This window comes from Equus asinus, chromosome 18, assembly GCF_041296235.1.
Source record: "Equus asinus isolate D_3611 breed Donkey chromosome 18, EquAss-T2T_v2, whole genome shotgun sequence".
NCBI lineage: Eukaryota > Metazoa > Chordata > Mammalia > Perissodactyla > Equidae > Equus > Equus asinus.
The window spans coordinates 37,269,418-37,290,963 of NC_091807.1; the positions used below are offsets into that span (position 1 = coordinate 37,269,418).

Genomic DNA, 21,546 nt, shown 5'->3' on the forward strand with positions numbered 1-21,546 from the left:
GACCACCTGTATTCCTTGGCTTGTGGTCTCTTCCTCCCTTCTCAAAATCAGCAACATTGCATCTCTGACTGTTCTTCTGTAATCACGGCTCCCTCTGACCTCAGCTGAGAAAGGCTCTCTGATTTTAAGGATGCATACGATTAGATCCGGCCCACCCAGATAATCTGGGATAATCTCCCACCTCAAGGGCTTTGATTTAATCCCATCTGCAAAATTCCTTCTGCCATAGAAGGTAACTTACTCACAAGTTCTGGGGGTTCAGATATGGGCATCTTTAGGAGACCATTTTCCTGCCTAACACAAGTAGATTCCTAGTGTCGTCTCCAAGTGTTGTCCCAGCCCCTGTCACCTTCTTGCAAGCATTTATGCTGGGTTTTCTTGACACTCCCTGAAAGTATCAACAGAATGTTTTAGACAATCCTCAAGGATCACACATCTTTCTCAAATGATCCTTAAATGGTTTGCTAACTGAAATGTCGAGGCGACTGGTTTCTCATCCTGGGACCAGGAATAACACCAAACACACAGCTATATGGGCAACTACATCTGTGTCCTGGCTTTAGAGTGGTTAATGTGTAAACAAATAGAATCAAGGGACTATGGAATATAACTTAATCCTAACAAGGAGTTTACTAAAGCAAGTAAATAAGCCAGACTGATACACAACTTCAGGAGGCACCATTCATGCTGAGTCCTAGAGAACAGGCCCCTGGAGCTGGGCAGTAGACACACAAATAAGGAAACCAAGGCTCAGAGAGCAGAAGAAAGTCACCTGGGGACACTCACTGGTCTGAGACAGAATCAGAAGTTGGTCCCAGGTCTCAGGGCTCATAGCCCATGTGCCTTCCATCGGCTGTCACCTCTGCATTCACTGAAAGAGCAGGGTTGGTGGTGGACAGACATTTAGAAACCACCATGATTATGGTGGCCCCTCTCTAGGTAGAGCCTTGCCTAGTGGGCCCTGCTGATGTCATATAACACAGATGGGCCTTATTTATCCAACCAATGTGTTCCTGAAAGTGTGCATGGCTTTTTGCAGATGGGGACCTATTTTAAATGCATGAGGGCAAGTTGGTATTTAAAGGAAGTCTGAGGTGAATCCTTACTTCCCTCTGTCCCAAAATGTGCCTCATTAGTCATTTTAAGAAGGCAACATGGCTTAGAAAGTAGAACATAGGCTTTCGCAGCTGATGGACCGGGTTCAAATCTGGTTACTTGCTGTGATTTTAGGCAGATCTTCAAGCTCTCTGTGCCTCAGTGTTCTCCCCTGTGACATGGGCACACGATGCCCATCCACCTGGGAGTGTTAGAGGATAAGCGGTAGAGGATGTGAAGCAATTAGCATCCAGGGTGTGGTGGGAGCTCAGTGCTCCTGTCCCTCATAAATGGAAATATCTCCCATCTCTCCCTCCCACTGTTTGAGGATCAAGATGAGCCAGGATTTGTGTCACTGCTCCAAAAACTCAACAGCACTGGCACCACGCAAACAGAAAGAATTATTATGCAGCTATGTTGTGAAGATCTAATCTCTCAACACTAAATGTTAACTTCTCCCTCCCTGTGCCCGTTGCCACCATCCTCGTGGATTCTGGCAGTGGGCTCCCAGTTGGTCTCCCTTTCTCTGGGCTTGCCATCCCCCAACTCTCTTCCACTCAGAAGGTGGAGGGGTGTTTCCAAAAAGGAAAGGTATTTACAGTCTGTCTCCCGCTAAACTGTGATTTCTGTTGGAAGGGGCTGTCTGGTGTTATTCGCCATGTGGCTCCAGCTCTGATGTGGTACATGGCACAGAGGAGAGCTCGACATATGTCTGTTAAACGAGCAATGTGGATACTGTCTGTAGGGCCACCCTGGCCCGTTGCACCTTCTCCACGCTCCCCAGGCAGGTGCACTTCTGAAGGGCATCTTCAGTGTGACCATTCTGTGATCTTCAGAAAGGCCCCATCAAAGGGGTGGCCCTAGCCCCATGGTGAAGAGCATAGGCTCTGAAACCAGACCCCAGAATTTGAATCCGGTTCTCACCACTCAGCAGTCAAGTATCGACTCTGTGCCTCGGTTTCTCCTCTGTAAAATGGGAATAATAACGGTGCCTGCTGATGGGGTCATTATTAGGATTACACATTTTGCTGAGAACACTGGCATATTCCCCACCAACCCGTATTATTTTGAAACACATCTCATTTCATTCATAAACATTGTAACACGTGTCCCACTAGATAAGAACTCTTACACACATTCCATACCATTATCATATCTAAAAATAGTAATAATTCCAGAACATCATCCAACCAGTGTTCAAATTTCTCTGATTGTCTCATAAATAACCTTTTCATTTTGTTCAAATTAGGATCCAAATAAGGTCTCCATATTGCAATTGGTTGGTAAGGGTCTCAGGACTCTTTTGATCTAGAGCAGGAGTTGGCAAACTTTGTAAATATTTTAGGTTTTGAGAGCCACGAATCTTTGTTGCAACTCCTTAAACAAATGGGTGTGTCTGTGTGTCGATAAAGTTTTATTTACAAAAATGAGCAGCAGGCCAGATTTGGCCCCCAGGATGTGGTTTGCCAACCTGTGATGCAGAGGCTCTGTCAGATTCAGGTTTGATTTTTCGGCAAGAACATTTCACAGGCACTATTGGGGACTTCCATCAGGAGGCACAGAATGTTGGGTGGTCTCCCTCTTTTTTGGGTCGGATGTTATCAGCTACGTATGCTCAACACCTAGACCCATAAAATCATTAGAGTGGAAAACCAGTGTGGAATGGGCGGAGTGGGTAGCTAAGCATAAAGATGGAGAAATGTATACAGGGCCGTCAATATGTGAGTGGAGCTTTGTATGGTGAGGAGTGAGGGAAGGAGCAGGAAGTTGAGATAAGGGGCGCAGGTGGCACTTTCAAGAAGTGAGGCTATAAGGGGAGGGAGATATGGGGCAGTAACCTGCAGAGGGGTAGGATCAAGACAGTTTCTTAAAAAAGAGAGAGAAGTGGGAGCTTTAAGCATGTTCGTAAGCTGCTATGAAAGAGCCAGGAGGCAGGCAGAAAATGAAGCTGCAGGACAGGGAAGAGCTGAACTGATAAGCTTCCCCCGGGCTGCAGGTGGCTGCTGTCCCCTTCTTGCTAAGTCTGGGAGGCGCTGGGATAGACAGAGAGGAAAGGTGCTCCTTGATATAGTCTGCAAACTTAAGGACCAGCTCTTACTGCGCCTTTTCTTCCCAGTCGTTGACACAGTGCCTGACACATAAGACTCCTTATATGTTGAAAATGACTTAAGATGCAAATGTAGAAACCAAAGACAGATGGTAGGAAAACAGCGGTTAGGAAAGTGCGGTTTTACCCTTTCAGGGGGTCCTTTAGCTCAAAAATATTTTTATGTTAAAACTAAAGTGTTATTTTCCCTTTTCTCATTCATGCCTTCCTGCGCCTTGGGTAGAATTTTCCAGAGGCTTCCTAACACACTGAATGCAGAAGCAGATGTGAGAATCAGCAGCCTTGCGTTAAGTGAGATGGGTCTGCAAAAATGGAAAATAACGTCATTCTTTTCACTAATTTTTTGAAAAGTGCAGTTAGTTTTCATTAAAATGTTATTTATGTTGCTGTGTAATCAGTTTATTATTGTAATTTTCAAATAAATTATTACCTACTGGTAAAATTTCTCAGTTTTATTTCCTAATTTGATAACTATTGATAGAAATGATTTACATAAACAAAAGCTCTTTGGGGTCCTCAATTTTTAAGAGTGGAATGGGGTGCTGAGACCAAAAGGTTTGACATCCGCTGGTGTCAAAGGAAGTCAGAAGTAGCAGCAAGAGCAGTCAACATCAGCAAACACATTGATGACAATCTTTCTGGCCAAGTGCCACGTATTCCAGGAAGGAGTTCCCGGTTAGCTCCTTGGGCTGGGGGGTGAGACTCCTCCTCAATTTTGGCTGTCCAAGGACATGCTAACAATGACGTCCACCCTTCGAAAGAAGGAAGGGCCCATCCCACTTGTGGGGCTTTGTGGACCAAGGAAGTGTGTGGCAGAAAATGGCGGCATTCACTGATGCTGGACGGAGGTAGAGGCGGGGAGAGAAGGAAGGGTGGAAGCTAGGGGTGCAGTGAGGGAGCATGGGCCAGTCTGAAGACGTTGTGGGGGTGCTATGGGGAAGTGAGGTGTTCACTGTCTCCCCCCTCCTCCTCTGCATTGCTCACCAATACTGCGGGGAGTGGCTTCTTTCTTGAAGAAGTGCTTCAAGGATGATATTAAACAAAATGGATGCTACCCCATCAGAGGACTGCCACCTATGATTTCAATTAAAACACCTGGATGATAAAATTATTGTTTCTCAAATCCAGCCAGCCCCACAGTTCTGAGTAGGGATTAAGAACTCTAGGACCACTTATAAAAATAGAGATGACCAAGGGGACGGTCAGATGCTGTCACTTCAGCCTGCATTATTTTCTGATGAGACAGCTCTGCCATCCATTAAAACTGCATGAGCTCCTCTGCGACTATATCTTAATGCATCTGTTTACCCGCAAACTTAAACTAACCCTCTCAAAATGAAAAGCTCATGAATACTCACACTAGAAGGAGTCAGGAGTTTCATGAAGGACAAACCTTTATTAGACTTGATTTTTTAAAATTTCCCTTGTGGTTTTTAATTATTAGAGAGAGCAAATGTCCCTAATGTTGAACTTATACATCACGTAGCCCCTATGTCAATGTCCTTAATAAATTCCGTGTGCTTTTTACAAGGTTACATTCTTCAGGGAGCTGTCTGAATGTCTTTTTGAACCCCCCAAGACTGAACACTGAGGAGTATAAATAATCATTTTTTAAAAATTACACTTCCTCTACAACCTTGAATTTGAATGTGAATATATGAATGTAATGGTTCTGAAAGAACTATGCAGATTTATGGGGAATATCAATTTAGATTATATCATGGGACCCAACTTGCCTTTCTTTGTGTGGCTGAGGATTTGTTAAAGTTGGGATATAGTTTGGGGAAAATGTGATTTATAGTTAAAGTCATCAAAAAATCAATACAGCTGAAGATCTCTCACAAAAGGGTCCCTTGCAGAGCCAGAGCTGGTTTTAAAATTGAGAAGACAGAAATAAAAATCAAATCTTGAGCAGAAGTAGCTGGAAATTGCACGGAGGAGGGAAGCTTTGCAGCGACCTCCCCACTGTTTGAAGATGGGCTTGCATGTTTTTAAAACAGCCAACATAATTCAGCTGGAGGAGGTAGAAAGATTTTTCTACTCCCTGTTTCAGTAGCAATCGATGGACGTTAGCGTGTATAATTGTTCCCCCTGCGTTTAGCACCTAAAATAAAATAGCCCTCATTGCTTGCATTACTAAACGCATTTCTGCGGGCTTGGTGTCTATGGCTAAACAAGTATTAATTAGATAATCCGCCAGGAGCTGGCTGGGGGAGGAAGGGGAGGGATGGAAGGCAGCGGTGCAGACTTGGCGGCCCCGGTCTGGGATCCTGACAGCAACTTGCTAGGTAGCCTGAGGGAGTCCTGGGGAAGCTGAGGGAACAGCTCCAGCTGCGTCCTATCTGCATTACGGACCAGCGTGGGGCGGAGAAGCCCAGGCTCAGAGGCCACTGCAGACGCCACCTCCTCAGCGGGAAACACGGGGCTCAGGCAGGCTGCAACAGCAGCTACCCCACCCCACACCCCTGCCCAGGATTTCTAGGGAGAAGTCTCTAAACCTCTGCCGTCCTCGCCTGCCTCCCTCAACCCTGGACCCTCTCAGCTTCCACTCAGACCTCATCAAAATCACTCAGTCTGGGAAGGGAGCTGAGGAAGGGGAAATGGGCAGGAATGGGGGCGGGGGAGGGGGAAGCAGCCAGACCCGGGTGGGCTGAAGTAAGGAGGGATGAACTTGGCGAGGAGAGGCGCAGACTCGTTGACTCCTCGAGATGCTCACGGCTCTTTTACGATTCCCTGCTCTCCTCTCTGACTCCAAGTCACTCCTGCCAGCCCCCGCTGCTGCGGGGCTAGGAGACACCCACGGGGGCCCCTTGCGCGCCGCGCCGGGGGGCCAGTTCAGGCCTTCGCTGCCCCTTTAAGGGTTCCCGAAACTTTCGCCTGGTATCGGATGAGCCTCGTCACATCCGTTGGCCGGGGCCGCTGGGGCGCGTTCCGAGGAAATTCGGGACTCGAGTTTCCCCGGGAAGAGGCGCTGCCCGAGGCGAGCGAGAGTGGACAGGGCGGGTCCGAGTGGACCCCGGCGGCCCCCGCGCCTGTCTTTGACCTTGGCGGCGGGGGAGGGGCCCGGCCCTTGCGGGGCAGCCGCCGCCCGCCAGAGGGGGCAGCGGCGACCAACTTGCTCAACTTGGCGGCGCGGGCTGGGGCGGCTCCGGCGCCTCCGCCTCCTCCTCCTCCTCCTCCTCCTCCTCCTCCCCCGAGCCTCCTCCTCCCCCGGTCCTCCTCGCATCCGCCGCCGCCGCCGCCGCCGGCCCCGCTGCGCGCCCAGCCCTGCCCCACAGCCCCGCGCGCCGCCGAGTCGCTGAGCCGCCGCCGCCGGACGGGACAGGACGGGCCGGGCCGGGCGCGCTCTCCGGGCCCCGCCGCGGGCATGGGCGCGCTGGCCCGGGCGCTGCTGCTGCCGCTGCTGGCCCAGTGGCTCCTGCGCGCGGCCCCGGCGCTGGCCCCCGCGCCCTTCACGCTGCCCCTCCGGGTGGCCGTGGCCACTAGCCGCGGAGCTGCGCCCACCCCCAGGCCCGGGACCCCCTCCGAGCCCCGCGCCGTGCCCCGCGCCGACGGCCTGGCGCTTGCCCTGGAGCCCGCCGGGGGCGCGGCCAACTTCTTGGCCATGGTGGACAACCTGCAAGGGGACTCTGGCCGCGGCTACTACCTGGAGATGCTGATCGGGACCCCCCCGCAGAAGGTAGGTCAGTGGGAGTCCGCTCGCCCGAACACCAGACCCGGCGCCCTGCCGCCCCTGCCATTCCCCCCGGCTGCAGCCGCGGGCTTTTCGGGGACTCGTGGGGGCGCCCAGCGATACCTCGGCGCGGCTTGGCGTCGTCCCCAAAGCAGTAGCTGTCCCCTGTCCCCGGAGAGCAGATCGGGGACACGCAGAGGGGCTCCGGTGCGCCGGGAGCGGGGACGCGCACACTCGGGACGCCGAGCGCAGGCAGCCCTGCTCGGGGCCCCACCGAGGGGTGTGTGCAAGTGTTTCAGAACTTGTTAGCTCTCCCCCTCCGTGGGCTGGCGGCTGAGAAGACCTGTAACTTGCCTCTAAGATAGGATTTCCTTCCGGTGCCCCACACCTTCCAGCGAGGTGGCGGTGGGCCTGGGGCGCGATGCTGTTGTTACTGGGGAATCACTTTGGGTTGATATTCTCCCTTCACCCCCCGCCCCCATGCTGTCTCATTGCTCAAGAGGCTCTTGGCCGGCCTCCACCGGTGCAGCACCTTTGAAAAGCGATTTATGCGGGAGCTCAGCTCAGAGCGATCCTGTCCGTGGAGGCTCGCTCGCTGCCCGCCCAGGCTGCCCGGTTTCCCGGCGCCGCTTCCCTCGCTCTGAGCCGCCTTGACAGCCTCTTGGCGGTCCCGCTGCCCAGCCCCTCTGCACGGAGCCAAGCGTCTGCACACGTGTGTGGGGAAAGCATCAAGTGCTGTAAAGATCCTGGGAAAAAATAGGGGCTGAGCTAGGCTTCCGGGGACCAAGTGGCCTCACAATGACAAAATGAAAATAAAGTCAAACAGCTTTCTTTTCCTCTTATTCTGATTTTCATTTATTAGCACTTTTTGTGGCAAGAAACAAATGCTCTCAGGCTTCTTAATCTTAAGAAAAACAAAGCCCAGGAGTTGATTTGGCCCTCGTCCTCCTTCCAAACTAGCTGATCCGAGTGGGATTCGAAGTCAGGTTTTTCTTATCAGTGGAATACTCTGCCTGAAGATAGTTTATTTTTGTTTTTAACATTGTCGTTTGGGTTTTAGTTCTGCTTCGATTGCCCCATAAATAGAACAGACTCATGACTTTGGTGTAATTCTAATTAAATTACTCAAGACTCTCTTAAGAGGGACACGCCATGCTAATTCTTTTAAAAAAAGAAACTACTGAATAACTTCTATACTTGTGTAATTGGTTTAGGGAAAAAAAAACCTTCAAAAATTTATTCTGCTCAAAACGTGTATTCCAGTTGCTCTTGTGTGAGTGTTGTCTTTGCCATCTCCCAAGGTGGCTGTGGCTGGAGGGCAGAGGGGGGAACTGAGAAGGAGTCAGCTGAGAAAGCTTATCTGGACCACAAGATCTTGGTGCTGGGAAAAGCCACCACGTGGAAACGTGTTGGTGGTGAGAACCTCATAGGATTCGCCTTTCACAAGATTCCTTTCACAAGATTTCACAAGATGTTGAGGATGAAGTTCTTTTGTAGCCTAAGGGTAATCTTTTGGAACAAGCTCTAAATGACTCTCCAGCTGGGAAATGTGTGCCTTGATGAAAAAAAGGCTTGGGTAGATTTTGGAGTGGAAAGGAATTCTCTCTGCTAAAGTAAAGTAGATTTGGGTAGCCTGGGTGCTGTGACAAAAGGATGCCCATCTCCCTGCAGAGAAGAAGGGAAGGGAAAAAAGCCTCAAGAAGAATTAAAAATATTTCTCTTGGGTCTCAAAAACAGCAAAAGAAGAGAAAGCTTTCCTAAATAATAGCTTGTCTTTATTAATTAATCCAATGACTTTTACTTTAAAATGATGATGTTTAATTGATTAATAGAAATGTATTGAGTTCCTTTGCTTATATATTTACCTTGGCCAGGGAAGTAGTTCATTCAAGGTTATTTCTCAGTGAAACATTTTCATGTTTCCAGGGAGGGCTGCTTTTAACAATCCAGATTTAATTTTTACATTTGGCGGGGAATGAAATATTCTGTGCTTCCTTCCTGGCCTGATTTAGTAATAAGCTGCTTTATAGCAAAATCCATGAGTACGATCTTTCCGAATGCCTCTTGTAAACTCTTGGTGTTAGCGACAAGTGCATCAGGAGTCCTTTCTTCTCTGTCCCTCCCTGAAATGTCTCTGAGCACCAGCAGGGTGTTTGCAGTGGGCCGGAGCGGGCAGCTGTGGGGCGACTTCTGAACCTGGAGTGAGTTTTTCTGCTCTATTAATGGCCAAGAGTCATGCTTTTATTCTCTGCTGATTCTCCAAAGCCTAAAATAAAATTTGCTTAGGTGGAGAGAAAAGTGGAATTATAAATTCAAGCAGTAAATAACCAAGAATTTTTTGAGAATTAAGTACTAGTCATAGATGGTGTGGAGGACTCCCCTCGCAGCAGGCGCTGTGCTGTGTGTTTTGTGTGTGCGCTCCCTGGGGATCTTCACAGTTCTTATACCCATTTAGCAGATGGGAAAACTGAAGCTTGGAGAGGTTGAATGACTTGCCCAGGGCAACAGGGCAAGAAAAGAAAGGAGAGCCAGCAATCGAACCCAAATTCTGAACCACCAGGCAGGTGCCTGCTCCCTTCCATTCCTGCCTCCTGATTTCTTTTCTTTGGTTTTTGGCCTCAAACTACACTTTCCAGCCAGAGATCTCTGAACCTTACACCCCAAGGTGTTAGGGACTTAATGTAAGACCCTAACTGGGCTGTCCCACCCCCTACACTCCCCCTGTCTCCTCCCCTTCCTTCAGGGCAATGTTTAAGGCATGGCATAATGAATACATAGTTGGATCCAGGTGTGCACGGGAAACAAAGTGAGAGAGAAGATTCAGCAGGACCCAGAGCTGCACAGATCCCGCTCTCCCGTGGGAAAGCCACCCATTGGAAATGTGCTCGTTCCCTGAACGCTCTAATCAAGAGCAGAGGGCCCTTGTTCTGTCTGACACTCTTTAAGACATCACAGTCATCTGCCCAGAAGCCGGTGTGAGCGCCCAGCCACGTTGGCATGGAGATGACTGCCGGGTGTTTGATAGCATTATGTGACTTCTTTCTAACAGTAGAGAACCAGCATCTGCTTGAACCTTGCTATTTGGTCTTATTAATAATAATAATAATAATGGTGTTCAAAAGTGATTATAATTATAGCAATTTCCTTTTTTTTTTTAAAAAAAAAGGACTTTCATCCTAACGCAATAAATACATGGAAGATGCTAAAGGTCTGTTGTATGTACCTTGTAATGGCTTCAAAAAGGTTTTTGGGGTTTCTGATGAGAGATTATCTCTACTCATATGGATAAAACAGACAGCAAAACGATTTTCCTATTTAAACATTGAATGTAAAGAGCTAAGATTATTTTGGGGACTCGCATTTTAATCATGGCACGTTGGCTCGATGATCGCTTCTCAATACACAATTTTTTGGAAGACCTTGGATTGAAAATATGTACCAAACATATGTGGTTTAGGAGTTTGTCTTTTTCAGAATAAGCCATCCAGTGTCCCCAAATTACATTAAGCTCACTGCAGGGGAGGTGGAGAAAAGGAAGGCCAGCAGGAAGACATTTGATGGAACAAGATGGTAAACTGTTATGAACAATGAGAAAAGGAGTGATTACTGAGATTAAAAGAACAGGGAAGGCAAAGCTACGTTCTCACTAACTCCTCTGAGGAAAAGGTGGCAGCTCCTAGGCTTTGGAGAAAGAATTCCCCATCAAAGGTCCTATGACAGAGGACTGTGCAAGGCCAAGCCAAGGCCTCTGCTCCAAACAGCCTGGAGGGGCAGTTTAAGAAATCATTAACAACTGTAGAATTAACAGCTAACCTTTATGTCAGGCCTATTGGGTGTTGGCCGCCATGCTGAATATTTTACACGTCACCTCACTTAATCCTCGCAACAGTCCTTTGAAGTATGGACAGTTATGTGACTTAATTTTCAGATGGGGAGACTGAGACTCAGAGATGCCAAGTAATATGTCCAAGGCCACGCTAGTGGGTGACAAAGCCGGGATATCAGTTGGTCTGCCCAGTTGCACAGTCTGAGCACTTTCCCACTGCTCTGCCTGTGCCCATGGCTTTCTGAACAACAGCCATCTTTGTGGATCTGTGAATGACTTGGGTGTGGTAGGAAGCATCCGGGACTGAGTACACACGTGACCGTGGACGAGTCGTCAGCCTCCCTGTGCTTCCCTTTCCTCATCAGCAGGTGATCATTGAAGTTCTTAGTTTCCTGTGGCTGCTGTCATACATTACCATGAACAAGGTGACTGAAAACAACAGAAATGTGTCCCCTCACCGTTCTGGAGGCTAGAAGTCCAAAATGAAAGTGTGGGCGGGCCATGGTTCCTCCAAAGGCTCTAGGAGAGGCTCCCTCCTGCCTCTTCCAGCTCCTGGTGGGGGCCTGTGCCCCTTGGCCTTCCTTGTCTTGTGGGTGCATCGCTGCAACCTCTGCCTCCAACTTCATATGACATTCTCTCCTGTGTGTGTCTCTCTGTCCAATTTTGCCTCTTCTTCTGAGGACACCAGTTGTTGGATTAGGGCCCACCCCGATCCAGTCTGACCTCATCTTAGACTGATTACCTCGATCAAGACCGGTACAAGAGTGTAGGATTTTAACATATCTCTTTGGAGGGACACAATTTAACCCACAATGAGTTCATCCTAAGTTTATTGTTCTGTGACTCTTTTTTTCTTTCACTCTATCCCTTTTTTTAATTGCCAATAATTTTTATTGGGAGTTCAACTATAATTTTCATTAAAGGCAGTAGCAAATGGTGGCTAGGGTGTTGTATGAACATGGAGCCTGGGACAGGATTGTGCACTTGGGGACGGGGTGGAAGGAGGGGAGGGGAGGGTTTCATATCCTTTTCTGTATGTCTGTGTCAGTTTCCTCACTAGAGAATAATTACTTAGAATTTTAAAATACCTCTTGTCACGTTGCACCAGTGCTAGAATTGCTGGAATTCTTGCGTAACATGGGAAAAGCCCACTTGTGCAAGCTCAGATCACCGGTATTTAAATGCCCATGACTCACAAATGCTCAGGTTGGGAACAATTCAGATGTGGACGGACGGCTTCACAGCTTGGATTTCATGTTTAAAAAACCTTGTGAGGCCTCTGTCTCCCCCTCTTTAATTGGATATATTTGTTAGAGAATGCCCACCTTTTCGCCTCAAGTACCTCTCTGGCCGTGCCCAGCCCTTTCTCGGCTTCTCTCTGATTTCCTTTGCTGTAGGTAAGTGGGCTTAACTTCGGGGCTTCCTATTTCCCCCGAGAATGACCCCTCTAACTGAAAGTCAAAAGGGAAAGGTTACTTACGGTGGTTAGCTCTTGCCGTGAGTGATGTCTCCTTCTGCTAGGGCATGGCTGTGTGGGACCTGCGGAGAGGAATTTGGGGGTGATGGTTTCCCCTCCCCCTGGTGTCCAGCAGCATGTTATGGGATTTACTTTATGTCTCAGACACTGAATGGAGCAGGTCAAGCCCTTGGTCCCTGGATTCAGGGTCCACCTAGGCAGCGGGTGGCTGCTGACTCTCTCTTGCCCCAGCTCCACGCAGAGTGCAGCAGGAGGAGGTGGTGGGTCCTGTGTGATCCAGCTGCTTCTCCCTTCAACCCAAGTGCCAGCCTCCTTTTATGCCTCACAATGGGCCCTCTGCTTATACTTGGCTCCACTGCCGTCTGTCACTTATTCCTCCAACCTGTCACTCTGTTCCGCTTGCCCAGCCTGAGCTAGAAGTTGACACTGGGGCTCATTGTACGTCAGTGACAACAGATACTACCTGGAGAACAGCACACACCTGTGAGGCAGGTGGACGGCCCGCCTCCTGCATGCTTGTTTCGGGGCGGAATATGAGTAAAGGTGTGAGTCCCGTATTCTGGGCTAGCTTCCCAGGCTGTGGAGAATCAGTGTGTGACACACAGTTGGATTGGCTGTCACTTGGCTCCCCTTTGTCCCATCCTAGCCCATATGAATGATTTGGTTCTTTTTGCCTATTGCTTCTCAATAAAAAATGGTTGCTTTTTTAACTCTTGGGATTCTCAAACGGGAAAGAAAATACTCTTGGAGTGCTGACATAGCCACGTTAAGGAAACAGAACTAGCAGGTTGGTTTTTGAGGTAATGCCTGCTGCCCAACACAGGTCTCAGGTTGGATGTTGTTGGACTTTTATTACACAGCACATCGTATACCGGTACCTAGAAATACACATTCTTGGCCCTGCCATTTTAGGAAGATGAAGAGGACTGTCTGAAGACGGGACAGCGCGTGATGCCCTGGGCCGGCTTCATCATTCCAGGGAGCCGTAAAGGACAGGGGCAGACCTTGCTCCTTCCATTTCACTCCAGACTGGGAATTGGCAAAGGGGAATTTATAACCAGCCTTGCAAAGGACAGACAGCCTTTTGCCTCCCTCTGCAGATCTCCAGCCCCTCCAAGAAAAGCGCTGGATAAATGGCCTTATTGGCAGTGGGCAGGGACCTACTTGCAGCACCTCCCCCCCCCCCAGCTGCCCCCCACCCCCGGAGAAGCCAAAGAAAACCACCCGCAAAGCAGCCCCCTCAGAAGGCGGTACCATGGGGGAAAAAAGTGGAAAGTACTGAGACAAAAAGTTTTCCAGGTGGCAGAGAGGTCGGGATAATCTGGTCTGACCTGTTTCCGGGGCAAGGCCAGAACAAAAGCTGCTGTTTAGGGGAGGTGGGTGTGGATTCCAGAAGCCTCAGGGGGGAATCCAGAGCCCTTTCCGCTGCATCAGGCTGCCTCCTGGGGAAATTCAGAAGCGTTTTCCAATCGGACAAGCCCCTGGGAAGCAGGCAAAAGTGTGTGGTTTGCACAGTCATTGGGGAGTTAGGCAGTTTGGATGCCGGAGCCCAGCTGTGCTGCTTGCCAAATGCTTGATGCGGGACAGAAAATTCCTCCACCTCTCCAAGTCTGGAAATGAGGGGATTTGACCGGGTGACCTGAGAGCCCTTCTAGAAGCTCTAACTCTCAGTGATTATAATCTATTTTGTTTGTGAGAGCTTTAAATAGCTCTCATTTTCATCAGGTGGATGCAGGTAAGCCATCTGGGGATCCGCTAAAATGCAGAATCTGGTTCAGCGCCAGGGAGAGGGGAGGGTGGATGCTGCTGGCTTGCAAGCCACAGCTGGAGTCCTTGCTTCTCAAACCCAGCTGGCCCCGGGAAGGACTAAGAATGCCTTGTAGACTCGGTTAAAAAACACAGATTCCCGTGATCCAGTCCAGAATTACTGGGTGAGGCTCGCTGCACCAGGGCCTTTGAAACTGCACTTTATCACGTCCTCCAAGTCTCCCTTAAGCAGCCAGCCCGGCCCCAGCCCTTGGATGCGGTTCAGAGGCCAGGTGCTCCTCTGCTCAGTGGTTTCCTGTGCAGAATGCGTAGGTTCTTTCATCTTCCTAAATGCTGCTGTTTGGTTATGTGTTTCCTCTGCCCGTTTAGCAAATCTCTACCTCAAGCAGATTGCGTTCCAAGAGCATCCCTGTGTTTGGCAAGTTGGAAACGTGGAGCGTTGCCTCCAGGGAAAGCCCTCTAAAGCAGGGCTGTTCGAAGTCTCCGTGCTGATTGCATCCTTTTTAAATTTCCAGTCATGGAGCAATAATTTGTAAATCAATAAAAATGAATTACTAGACAATCAAAATGAAAAAAAGACAAGGACAAGCACCACTTTTTAAATTATTAGATTCAGCAGACATCCCATTTCTCCGTTACGCTGATCTCAAAGTCTGGAGCTTCCACTCAACCTGTGGTTACCACTCTAAAAAGTATGCTTGTTCAATCAGAGGTAGGGCAAATTAGAAGTTGTTACAGTGGTTCCAGTGACAAATTTGTTTTGCCGCCTCGTCCCTTTACCGGACAGTGGTTATTTTTGCTAAAGCAAAGAGGCAATGTGATGGCTTTGGCTTCTCTGCTTCCTAGCCCTCTGAAGAGAGGGTGGGAATAGAGCCCACCCCAGGGGTGGCAAATAGGTCTACCTCAGGGGTTCTCAACCCTGCGAAATTGTGCCTTCCAGGGGATATTTGGCACTGTCTGGAGACATTTTTGATTGTTACAACTTGGGTGGTCCCACTGGCATCTAGTAGATGGAGCCCAGGGATGCTGCTCAGCATCCTACAACACACAGGACAGCCTGCCTCCCCCTCAGCCTCCAGCAAAAGATTACATGCCTCCAAAGGTCAACAGTGCCGAGGGGGAGAAATCCTGGCAACTCAACACGTCAACTCAGCTGGCCTGGGAGCAGCTGCCCGGAGAGGTGAGGGGAGCATGTCCATCTGAAGTATCTGCCAGGGGCACGAGCCAGGAGTGGCAGCATGCTGACACCTGTTGGTGTCCCCTGATCTTTACAGTCCTGTCTTGTTCCTAACATCATGATTTTTCTTGCCAGACGCCATAAGGCATTGAGTTAAAAATCGCCTCTAACTGGAGTGATTGGGGGTTAAAGAGATGGAAGAATTTTGAACTAGACCTGAAGGATGCACATGCTTTAATCCTTCATCCAGCATATTTATGAAGTGCCTACTGTACACCAGGCCCTGTACTAAGCTCTGGGATGCAACAGTCCACGAGACACAGATGGTCCTTGCTTTTGTAGAACCTATGTGCTTTTTGGGAAGGCAGCTTGTAAAGAAAGTAAAGGGAAGTTTAAGTAAGTACCGTGAGATAATACAGCCTGGTAACGGGCATGGGTGAAATAAGGCTGCTTTAGAGAGGGCGGCCCCAGAAGACATCTCAGAGGAGGCGCAGTCTAGGCTGTGACCAGCAGGATCGGAGGACCCAGCCTTGAGAAGCTGGGGGAGCCGTGTTCCAGGTGAGGCCAGGCACTTGAGGGCTCTACCTGGGAGGGCACCTCCCATGTGCCCGGCTTCCGGAGCAGCTCTCCTTTCATCTGTTTTGAAATTGTGCTTTGGGATTTGATTTGATGAGAAAAAGGGCTTACAAAGAGTGTGAAAACATCATACTACCCCGCTTACAGGCAGTGTGTGTGTAGGGAGTGAGGAGTTGGGGGAGGAGGAGTCAAATATGGTTGGTCAGGAGAGTTTCTGAATTACAAAGGAAAATGAAACTCAGAGCCTGGGGCTGGTGGGGTGCAGGAGACCTCTTAGACTATTACTGATGTCTCCTAGCAGTGTCTTCAGTTGAGTTCTCCCAGAAACAGAATGAGAGAAGGATGTGAGTGTGGACAGTTTATTTGGGAGGCGATCCCAGGAATCGTGGGTCGGGGGTGGGGAAGTGTGTGTGATGGAGCAGTTACAGGTGTGGGCAATGGGGCTCCATCCTGGGGATCTCTGAGAATGTCCGATAGACTCAGCTGTCCTGTGGAGGGGCAAGGGAGCTGGGCATCAGTCACCCACTCCTGTCAGTCATGGGCTGAGGGCTGCTCCCAGGGGTACTAACTCTTCAGCATTTGTGGTCCTTCAGCTGGCCAGAGAAAGCCATCAGGTGCATATATGGCGAGGCTTCAGGGTCAGGTGCGAAGAATCGTTGGGGCCAGCACAGTCTGCTGCGTCTGTTGCATCCCTCCTGCCTGGAACTGGGACTGACACGGGTTAGGCTAACATTTGAGGAATAAGAAAATGAAGACTCTACCGCTGAATATATCGGAGAGCATCATTTTGGCCCAGGAATCACAAAACAGAGTTTTCAAGCCCTCCTTTAAAATCCTGACTTTCTAAAGTGATCTAGAATCGAACTCACAAAGCCTTTGTGAGTCAGTCTGGATGGGACCTCTTATTGTGGTGTGTCCTTTGAACTTTTTTCCAGAAGAGGAAGATGTGATGTGTAGGCATTGAGTAAGAGAAAATGGTGAGGGGGCAAAGAGAGATGATGTTTGAGGCTAAAAGCAACCACAGAACCTTTTTTGAAGACTGAGTGCTCTGAACATAGGACTTTCAAAACCTTTCGAATGGCTGGCACCTTGCGATGTCAAATAGCCATGCAGGAAAGGTTGCGAAACACTGCCCTGTTCCTGATCCGCTGACACTTACGTGTAATCCATAACTAGGTTTACCAAAGTGCGGCTCCCACAGCTTCTGTATGCGTAAGAATTTATTATCTGTTTGCTTATATTCTATATGACATCAGTTCTTAAGGATACACAAATTTCAAAAATATAAAATATTTTTTATCATCCTTCAATCAGTAAATGTATATACATTTTGGCTCGTTAACCCTGTAGGAAATGGGCAACTTCTGTTACCCCAGCTTTTTGTTCACTCCACCCAAATGGGAGTGACTGTAGCCCAGGGGGCTGGTCATGTGGCAGGCCATGTGTTGGGCTGTTTACAGAGGGTGGAGTCCCCGTGTGGCTGTGGAGGATGCTTGCCTTCCCCTCCAAGTCTGAGCTGTGCCTGTTTATCTCAGTCTGTATGGACACACTCCTTGTTGTCTTGGGTTTGAATCATGAGGCTGGCTGGAGAATTGAAAAATTCCAATATTCGTATTCAAACCTTGGGTGAGGCGAGACCTGCTAAACCTCAACTCTAAGCCTCAGGCTCCTACCCAGCTTCACCAGAGCTTTGCATGGGGCTCCTGGGGGTGAGCACAGCCAATGGTGCACCGGTGCACCCTTTCCCTTCTATCTGTAACACCTTGGATCCCCACCCCCGTGAGTGGGTGGAGCCGTGGGGGCCCGGCAGTCCTGGCTCCTCTGGCCAGACCAGCATCTCCACGTACCTCCCAGAGTCTTGAAGCTCTGTTTACACGATCTTTTCCATTGATGCTGTGCGTAAGCCCAATGCAATTGTGATTTCTGGTTCTTTGAATATGAACTTTGACTATATACAAGACGCTGAGATACATGAGATATTGTATATGCGATATTCTTAGACCTGTATGCTGAAACTTCATGCCGGTGTGTCTTGGCATGGGTCTTTTGTTTTTACGCTGGGAGCTTGGTGAGCCTTTTCAGTCTAGAAGCTCATGACCTTAGGTTCTGAGAACTTTTCTAGTAATTGTTCTTTCTCTCTTTGGACCGCCTGTCATCCAGATGTTAATTTTTCAAGAGCACTTTCTTTTTCTTCGAATGTTCCCTTTTTTCTTGCATCTTATTCTTGTTTCAAAGTTGCGCATCTTCTATTTCTTTGAGGATGTTAATTATGATTTTTTTTTTTGAAGTTTTCTTTCTGCTTCCTGCCTTTTCTCTGTTTCCACTGAATTCCTTTTGTCAGGGCATTTGTCATGGTTTCTGTGCCACGCTAGTGGCTTTCCTCAAATGTCTGGTGATTCCTGGCTGTCTGTTCCTATTTACAAGAGAAGCTGTAAAGGCTGATTGGAAGTCCAGGGCTGCGCGTAGGCCGGGTATGGAGTATAGTTTCATCTTTTATGTCCGTGTCGAGTTTTTGAAACACGGCAATGATGGTGAATCTGTTACCTGATCAAACTCAGACACCTTCCCAACTCTCTGGCCTGAAGCTTTGTGGCTCCTCAGCTGTGGACAATGGGACCTAAATGAGATCTCCTAGGGGGTTTCAGGGAAAGCCTGTTTTCCTGATAAAAAGTGGCAGGTGTTGCTGGGATTATAATTTCTTCTCCTTCCTGCCTTTGATGAAAATGCAAAGCCTTCAACAGGGACAGCCAGCTTCTGACCTCCAGCAAGAGGTCAGCGATTTTCTTGGCAACTATCTCTAGAGACTGACTCCTTGATACAGAGAAAAATAAATCCCTACTTGTTTGAGCCACTCTAAATCTATAGTTTTCTGTTTATTTGCAGCCAAAAACATTCCAAATCATGCACCATCACAACTTTCTGGGTGTTGGGAAATGTCTAGGCACGTTACGTATGCATTCATCCTTTGACTCAGAAATCCACTTCTAGGAGTTTACACAAAAGTTACCTTGGGCAAAAATAGGAAAAGCAACTCACAAGGCTATTCTTTGTAGTAGAAACGATTGGGAACGACCCAAATGTTCACTGGAAGGGGGCTGATTGAGTAAACTGTGGTCCATCTACACCGTGGAACACGATGCTGCCGTAAGTGAACCAGGGCTATCTTTAACAACTTCAAGTGAGGAAAGCGAGGTGGAGAACAGAGAGGATGAGTGTGTCTAAGGAAGCAGATACAGCCCATGTAGGCGCCTGTCTCAAGATTGTGCAGGACAGACTTCTCTGACGTTGGGATGGTTCTGCAGCTCAGCGAGCACGCCCTCTGCTCTCTCACGCCTTCCTTTGCGAACAGCCTGTCACAGAGGTTTGCAGGCTCCAGGACATCATCGGTCTGGTTTGTTTCAAAAACCAAGACCTCTAAATGTGAGTTACATGTGTTTATTTCCCAGAAAGCCACAGTTCCAGATTTGCTGGCTTGTACCGCGATGATAAGTGGCTGGCAGTGGTATGCCACCCAGTAGATGTTGAAAAAAATAATAAACAAACATGTCCCTTTCAGGTGATATTTATCACCAATTGAAATAAATAATAAAAACAATTAAAACATGTCCCTTTAAGGTGATATTTTACACTGAGTTAGAAAGCGCTTTTTCAAAAGAAACTCCTGCTATGGAGAGTCTTTTTGAAGATGCTATCTTTAAACGTTTCCGTCATTATTTGATTTCTACTACTAAAAATGATATGTTTGCTACGTACAAAAACATTTTTTGAACTCTTAACCTGGTAACAGAATTTACTACCTGTGAAAAATCTTCCACAGAATTTCAGTTGTTTAAGAAAAAAAAAACTAGAGATAAGCAGTACTTTCTGGTTAGATTGCTAAAGCTACTGGTTGACGTTAGGGAAGATGGAAGTTTACCATTCACTATCCCCATTCTACAGACGAGGAAACTGAGGCACAGATGGTGACATTGCTGAGGCAACACGACTCGTGAAGGCAGAGCCAGGGTTTGAAAATAGGCGGGCTGGTCCCCAGACCATGCGCTCTGGGCTACTGGGCTGAGCGGCCTCTTGGTTCCTAAGTTATAGATATATACACATAAAGATTTTTCTCCATGGGGTAGTTTATCCAAAAATTGGCAGAGTTACTGCGAGAATTCAGGAGGCTTGTAAGGAATGGTGGGCCTGGTTCGATTGGAGAGAAACTGCCCATTGCTGGACTGAGTCGGCGTGTCTTGGTACTCAGGCCAGTTCTTGGTCAGTAAAGTCATCCATGTGTTCCGTTTCCTGTCTGCTGCTGACACTCGGCTTCTGTGGAATACGCTGCCACCTTCTTTAACAAGCTCCCTGGCCAAAGCAGCCCCAGAATAGAACTGAACAGTTGAAAGATTTCTCTAAACCGTTAACTATCAACTCCCGACAGAGATGGCCATGCAGAGCCCATGTGTGGGTGCTTCACCCCTCTGTCCGATCAGCCGATGGGAATCACACCCCCTTTGAGTTTTAGCACTGCCCACGTTTTTTATGGGAACAATCTCAGAAGTCAGGATGCATCTTGGAATCTTCTCATCTTTCTCCGCCTGTGTACGTGGGCAGGCAGGTTGGCTGCCCCAGCTTCCAACTCCCTCCTGCTGCCGGCAGTGCCCTATTCCCCACCTTCTTCTGGTAGAAGCCACAGGGAGGAGGAGGAGGAGGGGGAGGCACCAGGAGCAAAGTGCTGGGGATGCCTCTGTGGGTGGCAGCCGGGCCGTGCCAGCGCCCAGCAAGAGGCCTCTGATCTGGGTGCCGGATGAAAATAGCACAGGCCCTTCTATCCTGCATCAGGGCGCCGACTTCCATGAACGGTACTGCACAGGCTCCCTTTTCTCTTGGCTTCGGATTGGACTCATTAGGACAAGACTTCAGACGTCTGCTTTTCACGGGGCAGCGTTTCCCTCCACAGCTGCAGCTTCGGGTCCCGGGCCGCACGCTGCCCCTGGAGCCAGGATGGGAAGGTTCCCACACTGCGGCCCTGGGCGCCTCGGCCGGAGCCGTCCCTACTGCTGCCCACACCTCCGGGGCAGCCCCCCATCACACCTCCACGGTGAACTCCAGAGCAGAATCCCTTCTTTGCTGGGCCCTGCTTAATGCGGCTGGCGATGGTGACAAGGAGTGAAACCGTGTTTAGTTTGAGTGTGTCCAAATCTTTTGAGTGTTTAATTTCAGGCCTCTGCTGATCTCATTTGTAAAAGTAAAAACATAAAAATATTTTTATAAACATAAAATTGATATTAGACATATATTTTATGATGAAATTTATATTTTATTTAATAGTTAAAATAGAATTTTATTTTAAGATTTATAGGTTTTAACTTCCATTAACTATAGAAATTATGACTATGTAAATATAATATATAAAATATATTAAAATATTAAAGATAAATATAAAAATATATAAATATATAAAATATATTTTAGTTTTATAATTTTATTATAAAATATAATTATGTTTTATTTCATATTCATTATAAAAATATTAAAAATATACTGAGCGGCAGAAGCTCAGAGAAGCCAAGGTAACCGTCAAATCCATCATCTTCGCCGTCTCCTCTTCCTCTGGACTTGACGTGAGTGTTTGCATGCCCACAGGCTCCTGGAATGAAACCGTGTGATCTATAGGGTCTCCTCTGGCCCGCCCCCATCATGGGCTGAATTGAGTTCCCCTAAAATTCATATGTTGAACCCCTAACCCCCAGCGCCTCAGAATGTGACTGTATCCGAAGATGGGACCTTTGAAGAGTAATTAGGTTAAAATGAGTTGGCCAGGGTGGGCCCTAATCCTGTCTGACTTGAGTCCTTGTAAAAGGAGGAG

The 21,546-nt window shown here is 48.3% G+C and overlaps 1 protein-coding gene across 1 annotated transcript in view; it reads left to right on the forward strand.

The window, feature by feature from the left end:
* The first annotated feature begins 6,116 nt into the window (after window positions 1–6,116).
* Window positions 6,117–21,546, forward strand: part of BACE2 (beta-secretase 2) — an 81,906-nt gene continuing 66,476 nt past the window's right edge. The window contains exon 1 of the mRNA XM_014839280.3: window positions 6,117–6,881. Coding sequence (XP_014694766.3) covers window positions 6,570–6,881 — 312 coding nt within the window. The 5' untranslated portion in view covers window positions 6,117–6,569. The remainder of the gene's footprint in view (window positions 6,882–21,546) is intronic.